Source organism: Stylophora pistillata, chromosome 13, assembly GCF_964205215.1.
Source record: "Stylophora pistillata chromosome 13, jaStyPist1.2, whole genome shotgun sequence".
Lineage (NCBI taxonomy): Eukaryota > Metazoa > Cnidaria > Anthozoa > Scleractinia > Pocilloporidae > Stylophora > Stylophora pistillata.
Window position 1 is genome coordinate 16,250,817 of NC_142531.1, and position 8,816 is coordinate 16,259,632.

At 39.3% G+C, this 8,816-nt stretch overlaps 1 protein-coding gene and 1 pseudogene across 1 annotated transcript in view; one reads left to right on the plus strand and one right to left on the minus strand.

Moving 5' to 3' along the window:
* The window catches only part of LOC111320045 (uncharacterized), an 84,824-nt gene that overhangs the window by 3,005 nt on the left and 73,003 nt on the right, over nt 1-8,816 (plus strand). Inside the window, exons 2-5 of the mRNA XM_088742995.1 lie at nt 1,913-2,062; nt 2,435-2,899; nt 3,041-3,190; nt 3,563-4,027. Of these exons, the coding sequence (XP_088599121.1) occupies nt 1,913-2,062; nt 2,435-2,899; nt 3,041-3,190; nt 3,563-4,027 (1,230 nt within the window). The remainder of the gene's footprint in view (nt 1-1,912; nt 2,063-2,434; nt 2,900-3,040; nt 3,191-3,562; nt 4,028-8,816) is intronic.
* LOC148717855 (uncharacterized) lies at nt 6,258-8,639 on the minus strand (annotated as a pseudogene).

Below are 8,816 nucleotides of genomic sequence, written 5' to 3' on the forward strand. Positions count from 1 at the left end.
AGAGTGTCTTTCAACATTTTCAGTGATGGAATTTGTTAAAGGAGTAAACAATGGTTCATTTTTCACAATCGTGTTTTCGCATAGAAGAGAAATTTGAATTAAGATAACCCCGGAGGGGTTGTTGTGTCAAAAAGTTGTTTTTAGATATTTTATTGATGAGCATAGCATACTTTTTATTTTCGTATAAAAAAAAACATAAACGAGGTTTTTATAATACCCTTCCTTGTTTATAGAACTTTTTACTGGCAGTTCTCTACATAATTTTTATTTCGGTTTGATTTAAAGTTGTCAGACTTTCGACATTGACCCTAGAGTTGAGCTGATTTGAAGCTTAGAGGACAATTGTAAACTTTTAAGCTTTATTTTAAAATTACACCTGCTGTAGATGAGAAATAAAATTTTTGTGACGTTCAACATTTCATGATATATGCCCAAAACGTTTTAATCACTTTTGAAAGGTCACAATATTGTTCAATTATCGTTAGTTACTATCACTAATGTCCTTTGGTTTCGCTTGAGTTTAAGACATAAAATACTTGATCAAAATTGATGAAATATTGATTAAGTCATGCTTGACCAAAGGATGACAATACTGAAAGTGCACTGAAAAAAACTGCAGAAAATGAAGGACGCAAAAAGAAGCAAAACTTCGAAGCACAGAGGTTCAACACATAAACCGCGCTTCCTAAATACCAGTTGTGGCACAGCCTTTAATATGTGTGTGCTATAGTCAAACTTGTATCGAGAAAAATTTCGTTTAGGGCTCATTCTCTACTAAAACGATCATTTTTCAAAGATCTTACTCCATTAATTTGTGTGAATTACACCATATTTAGCGGTCACAGTAACCGCGAGAAACGAGCGAGAGAACGAGTAGAACGTGTAAAAGTGTATATCATTTCCTCGAATGATATGTCACTCCGGAATTCTTCTAAGCACAGAATAAGCAGTCATGTTCAATTTCGTTTAATACCCAGTTAGTTCAAAATACTTGCTACATTGCAAGTTCTTCTTGCCCTAAAGTGACGCGACGTAACAAGAAAATCCTTAAGAAACCCTTGAAAATGTAGAAAATCCATGTCTTTTCAGAAAAAAAGTATGAAATTTGATTCTCAGCCTCTCTCGTCACAAACCTTTTGTCATTTGACTGTTCAAAACGTTTAATCCACCAATTTATCATTTGTATAAATGATCGAAGATCGATGCTTGGTCGATTGAACGACAAAACATGAAAACGAGGCTTATGTTCTAAGTCTGTTATTAAACTGTTCTCACTAGGCTGGATAAAATTGAAAACGGCACTTTCTCTTTGAAAATGGATCAAACGAAACAAGAGTATCAGTCTTCCAAATAAACGGAAAAAATTGTGTATTTTGTTAAAATTATAGAATGAATGGTAGGTCTAAACTCAGAAAGAAAGTTGCATTTTTTTAATTCATTGATTGGGGACGTAGTGCGAAATTTTTAGGACTTTCAAACCTAGAGACAAAGCTATACTCGGTAGCATCACCATTTACCAATGATGTGGACCATCCGAGGAGCTAAGTGAGAATATTTCAGACACTTTTATTAAATATTGTTAATTTTGGCCTCTGCATACTTCAAATTTGAAGACATTTGTCTGCTAATTGCAGAAATAAAACTACATCAGAGTACTTTGAAAAGAATTAGATACTCACCCAAACTGATAATTTCAAGTTTTCGTTGTTTCCTCTAAGCAGTCCCTTAACACTGTTCGTTAATTTTTACCATAATGAGCTTGTCTTGATTTTCTATTTCCAAGCCGGAATTTCACCAAAGAAATCCGGCCTAATTTTATCTTGAATACTTTGAATATCTAGAAAGTAAATTGAACAACGGATACGATTTTCATTTGTAAAGGGATATATCTCCTACACTTTATTTCGTCCAGGACTACCTTACAGTTGGCCAGACACTACCACGACTAGATACCCAACAAGATTGGATGCTCATGAGCGCTACGGAGGAGAATAACATCACAACGATAAAGTTTTACCGCATGAGAAACACCACTGATCTACAAAATGATACCGCTATTCCGGTAAGATTGTTTCTTACGATATTCCATTCTAAACTTTTAAGAATTTTAACCGGTCGTAAAATGACCTGAGCTTTTGTCCTTCTCATAAAATCGTTGGAAGACTGCACTTTTGTTGTTATTTTTTCAGGAGATAAGTTTCTGATATTATTTCCAATTTGTTCCACGTACCAAAAACGTCGAAGAAAAGCTCGAGGTGGCCTAGAGAAACAACAATACTCTTGCTATCGTGAATTAAAGTGCACAACATTATGCACCGACCGAAACCCCCATGAAATCCAACGAAACCCGAGAACCTGGCATTCTTGATCTGAAATAAATTAATTTTTCAGCATTACTTCTATTTGTTCATTGGTTTTCATTTATATATTCTAGAAAGGAAAGTCAATATATATCGTATGGGCATATCATCCCATGAGCGACAAGCTTCAACAACATGGCAATGAATCCAGAGGGTTTTACAACGTCACCCTCATCCCGGTTATCACTCCTACGACGACAATAATGATGGCACCATCCACAGCTGTAGTCCAGCCAGTGCTACATTCCGACAACGTCACCCTCATCCCGGTTATCACTCCTACGACGACAATAATGATGGCACCATCCACAGCTGTAGTCCAGCCAGTGCTACATTCCGACCTGATTATGCTCGATGGCAAGGGAAACTACAATGTTTCCTACTATTATAATGCAGCCTCAGACAAATTGGAGTTTATGGTGCAAGTGAGAACCACAGGTTGGGTTGGTTTCGGTGTTGCTGAAGTGGCTCCAAATATGATGAACTATTATGATGTGGCAATAGGAGGGGTAACAGATAACGGAACAAGCTATCTGCAGGTACGTAGAAATTAGCAAAAAGAGAAAAAACCTTGATAAGGTGCTCATCGGGACAAATTTGACGTAGGGTGGATTTATTAAAAATTCTTTCTGCACTCACTGCAAACGACTGATAACCCCTCTTTACTTGACTTCTTCTAGGACTATCTTACAGTTGGCCGGACACTACCACGACTAGATACCCAACAAGATTGGATGCTCATGAACGCTACGGAGGAGAATAACATCACAACGATAAAGTTTTACCGCATGAGAAACACCACTGATCTACAAAATGATACCGCTATTCCGGTAAGATTGTTTCTTACGATATTCCATTCTAAACTTTTAAGAATTTTAACCGGTCGTAAAATGACCTGAGCTTTTGTCCTTCTCATAAAATCGTTGGAAGACTGCACTTTTGTTGTTATTTTTTCATGAGATAAGTTTCTGATATTATTTTCAATTTGTTCCACGTACCAAAAACGTTGGGGAAAAGCTCGAGGTGGCCTAGAGAAACAACAATACTCTTGCTATCTTGAATTAAAGTGCACAACATTATGCACCGACCGAAACCCCCATGAAATCCAACGAAACCCAAGAACCTGGCATTCTTGATCTGAAATAAATTAATTTTTCAGCATTACTTCTATTTGTTCATTGGTTTTCATTTATATATTCTAGAAAGGAAAGTCAATCTATATCGTATGGGCATATCATCCCATGAGCGACAAGCTTCAACAACATGGCAATGAATCCAGAGGGTTTTACAACGTCACCCTCATCCCGGTTATCACTCCAACGCCGACAATAATGATGGCACCATCCACAGCTGTAGTCCAGCCAGTGCTACATTCCGACAACGTCACCCTCATCCCGGTTATCACTCCTACGACGACAATAATGATGGCACCATCCACAGCTGTAGTCCAGCCAGTGCGACATTCCGACCTGATTATGCTCGATGGCAAGGGAAACTACAATGTTTCCTACTATTATCATGCAGCCTCAGACAAATTGGAGTTTATGGTGCAAGTGAGAACCACAGGTTGGGTTGGTTTCGGTGTTGCTGAGGTGGCTCCAAATATGATGAACTATTATGATGTGGCAATAGGAGGGGTAACAGATAACGGAACAAGCTATCTGCAGGTACGTAGAAATTAGCAAAAAGAGAAAAAACCTTGATAAGGTCCTCATAGGGACAAATTTGACGTAGGGTGGATTTATTAAAAATTCTTTCTGCACTCACTGCAAACGACTGATAACCCCTCTTTACTTGACGTCTTCCAGGACTATCTTACAGTTGGCCAGATGCAGCCCCGACTGGATACCCAACAAGATTGGATGCTCATGAACGCAAGTGAAGAGAACAATGTGACGACGTTGAAATTTTACCGTATGCGAAACACTACTGACCTTCAAAACGATACCGCTATTCCAGTAAGACTCTCCTTACTTTTATCATTTTTCTCACTTAAAAATATAATAGTCGTTACACATAGCTCAACTGAGACTAAGTGGTCTCCCCCACAATAGTGTTGGAGGAATTGCATGTCACCCTATGATCACTTAACTTACAGCGTTTAATACCTCCCCATGTTTACGAATTTTGTGTCACAATCTACCAGTAATGGAGGCTGGGTGATGAGCAAATATGGTTATTGGACATCTTCGTAGTTTTCATTATTAAGAAAGTAACAACATTCCCACTAGGATCGTGTGCGACATTATAGGCTACTCGATATCTCATGATATGTGGGTACCATTTCGGCATTTATAGAGATTCCTTTAGTAATTACCATATTATCTATCCTCATGAGGCATGCAAAGGCCAAATAAGATTGCTCAAATTAAGGGGATCTTTTAGCCATAACAGTTATTCTAAGGCTAAGGCACTCCTTAGCCGAAAAACCTTACTTTAAACTAATTTTCTCGGGTAACACAATAATGATAGCCTATTCAAATTCTTTCACTTATGTTCATATATCTCTTCCAGAAAGGAAAGCCAATTTATATCGTATGGGCATATCATCCCATGAGCGACAAGCTTCAATGCCATGGCAATGAATCCAGAGGGTTTTACAGTATCACACTAGTTCCTGGTATGACTCCCACGACACCAATGACGATGACACCAACAGGTAAGTCTGACATCATTCCTTGTCTACTTTTTCTTAAAAGAGAAAGCAAATTCTTGCCGCTGATATACCGGGTAGGACTCTTAATCTCCTCGTGAAGTCAGTTTCCCAAGACCCACAACTGCGCATTTGGCAAACGACGATGACTACCGCAGCTTGTTTGATCTTGTTGGATTTGATGACCCCTGCTTCGCATTTAAAACTAAACTTGATTTCTTATATGCAAAGCTAATACAGTGCAATTCGATTGAAAGTTGTTAAACCAAAAATTATGGTAATCACACTGACAACGGCCAAACAGAATAAGGAAAATGTCAAAGAGATGCAATAAGAGCTCGGAAATAAATCAAACAAGTTGACAGAAGCGTAAGGAAAGGTGAATTTCCCAGCCGAATTTAGTTTAGGTTTTGCATCTGACTGTTTGAGCAGAAGATGTGAGATCCTTTCAAAATGAGTAAACATTTTTCTAGGCACTTAGCAACAAGTACGGTTTTCTTAAAGGAGTATTTCGAAATAATAGATTAGTTTCCAGTAAGTTATTAAACTACTGTAAAAATAAAATACAGGTTAAAATAAAGTCTCCGAGCTTTTGCCGATCCACGGCATCATTCTTGACAATGCTGTGGATCAGCAAAAGCTCAGAGACTTCCTTTCGACTCGTTCTTAATTTTTACAGTGGTTTTGCCTGGCTAAAAACTATTTTACCAATAAACTACAAGTAAAGTAAAGGTAAAGTAAAGTAAAGGTTTATTTTACAAATAAATACATTGCAGCCTTCTAAGGGGCTGAATTGTGTATTTACAAAAATTGTAACAATATCTAATAATGTGACTAATGTAAGAATAATGATAAGCCTAAAAATGAAATTGATTACTGTAAAAGGATGAAACCTATTATTAAAATTAATAAAGCTATATTTATATAATATCATGCTCAATACAAGATTTCATTAAAAATGTGTTCCTGAACCTAATTGTTTTCCTCCTTGGTGTTTCAAAACGCCTGCGTCGTCTTAGATGGTAAGACGATTTAAGGGCTGAGGGTAAAAGATTTCTTAACCGGTTACTCTTATCATTTAAAATAGAATTAAAGGTCCTCTTACAAATAATTTCATTGTAACGTTCAATGCTTGGTAGTTTAGTGCTGACTAAAGCATCGCTGTAGTCTATCCCCGGGAAAATAATAGCCAGCGCCCTTTTCTGGACACGCTCCAGTTCCGTCTTGAGATACAATGGCAGCGATTAATAGAACGCCGGTACCGCATAACTAAGTGCAGATCGAATGGAAGTGCAATATAATAAGACTAATTCACTTGTCGGGAGTCTCGCCCTCTTAAGCTGCACCAAAAAATACAAACGTTTAGAGGCCTTGTTTATAACCTCACTAACATGCTTGTTCCATGACAGGTCATCACTTATGGTGACCCCAAGGAGTTTTGCAGACTTTACGGTCTCCACACCTTTCCCATTAACTATAGTTGGAGGAAACTCCTGCTTTTGTTTACTGAAAGTAATTCGAAGCTCTTTACATTTATCATAGTTCAGTTGTACTCTATTTTTAGAGGACCATTCCATTACATGGTCAGCTATCCTTTGCGAAATACTTGCCTTTCCTTTGATGACAACTTCTGAGGCCGTGATGTCATCAACATATTTCCACATTTCGGCATTTATACCACTACTTACTTCAAGATCATTAATAAGCACAAGAAATAACCACGGCCCTAGCTTTGTTCCTTGTGGGACGCCGGACGGAACTGACTCCCACTCGGAAAAACAACCCTTTGCAAGTTTAATTCGATGAAAACGGCCCGATAAAAAATCTAGGATCCAATTAATTATCTGTTTGGGTATTTCCAAGACGGACAGCTTCCTAACTAAAATGTCATGATCTATAAGATCAAAAGCCTTCCTATAATCGTATAGTGTGGACCTCACGGTGGCGCAGTTTCCGTCAGTCGCTTGTGCCCATCGGTGAATCATGTGAATCAGAGCTTGGGTTGTAGAGGAGTTCGGCACAACCCCAGACCGGTTTGGATCCAAAACTCTCAAGACGGCTGGTTTGACGTAATCACTTACAACACATTCCTCTGCCACCTTAGAGAGGCATGTCGTCAGTTAGATTGGTCTCAAGTCTTTCTTGAGATCTTCTACAGGCCTCCTCTTGGTTAGGGGTGTCACATCAGTAAGTTTCCATATATGCGGAAAGCGCTGCTCTCTAAGTGACGCATTGATGATTTTGCTGACTGGGTAAGCAAGACAATCCGCGAATTCCTTCAAGTGCCAATTTGGCACCTCGTCCGGGCCATTCGCCTTTGATGGGTAGAGCTTGGATAGCAACCGTAGAATCCGTAGTTCTGATATTTCATGTAGATCTGGCGTATCAATCTCAATGGTTACCTTGACCAGTGGTTGCGTCAGGCGATATTCCTCAAGAGGCTCCAAAAGAGCTTTGTTGATCATATTAGCTCGATCCTGATCAGACAGATCCTCGACACCTTCCATATGAATCTGGTGTTTAAAGGCGCCTGAGTGGGACTTGGTGCCAAGGAGCCGCTTCACTTCTTTCCACCATAACTTTGGATTATCATCCTTCGCATGCGCAATTTTGGTCTTATAGAAGTTCCCTTTGCACTTTTTCCTCTCGCGATTTACAATGTTCCTAAAGAACTTGTACTGCGCTGATTCCGCACCATGAGTGTGAAAGGCCTTTTGCCTTTTCAATGTAAGGCCTTTTTGAGTGCTGGGTCATCCATGGGACATCAGATGTATTGACACGGACTGTTTTCATAGCCATCAGGCAGTCCAGTCCTGTTTGTATCACTTTCTGGAATACATTTACCATGTCCTGGCAGTTTTCAGCGTTCGCGAACAAGCAAGACCAGTCCATGGAATTTAGATATCGGCCTAGTTCAGCTTTTCGGCTTGCTCGTTTGTCTCGTTTGAGTACTACCTTGACTGAAGTGTCATCATTGGTGTCTGTAGCCCTTGCATCGGCAGTGACGGTATTATGATCAGAGAGACCAAAAGGTGGAAACGATTGTGGAGTGTCGTAGAATTCGTGCAAATTAGTAAGCACCAAGTCGAGAATTGCATTTTTTCTTGTAGGCTTCTTTACAATTAGCTTCAGACGAAAGTGGCGTTGTATCGACTTGACATCAAGGCGATTAAAATCACCAGCCACGATCAAAGCGCAATCAGGAAATTTAGACTCGGCTAAGGAGAATGATTTGAATAAGTTATCACGCATTAAATTGTTTTCGGGCTTTGACCAGAAGGGATGATATATAACTGCTGCGATTAAGGAGGAAAAGTCCCTTGGAAGGCGAGGAGGGCGTAGCTGTACCCATAACGTTTCATGCTCATCACAGCACGAGAGTTCATCAAGCCAATTGTATTTAAAAGCATCATCCTTCAAGTAGATGCAGACCCCACCGTGGTTATCTAAGGACCGGTCCTTTCGTAGAATGGTATAACTAGAATGTCAATAACAGAGTCTTGGATACTTGATATCAGCCAAGTTTCAGAAATGGATACCAGACCGGCCTTGCTTCGATGAATAAATTCCTGCACCTCATCATTCTTAGGTACTAAGGACATTACATTTGTAACCATAAACTTCGGTACATGATAAGCTGACTTTCCCAGCAGCGGCTGCTCACTTTGGGTCGTCTGCGAGCCCTTATCAAGAGTTGGATCTATCGTAGAAACAGGCAGGCGGGAAGTGAGAATGTTATTGTTATGATAGCCACTGCCAGAGGTGTCAACTTGAATATTTAATAAGTTCCTCGATGAAGTATG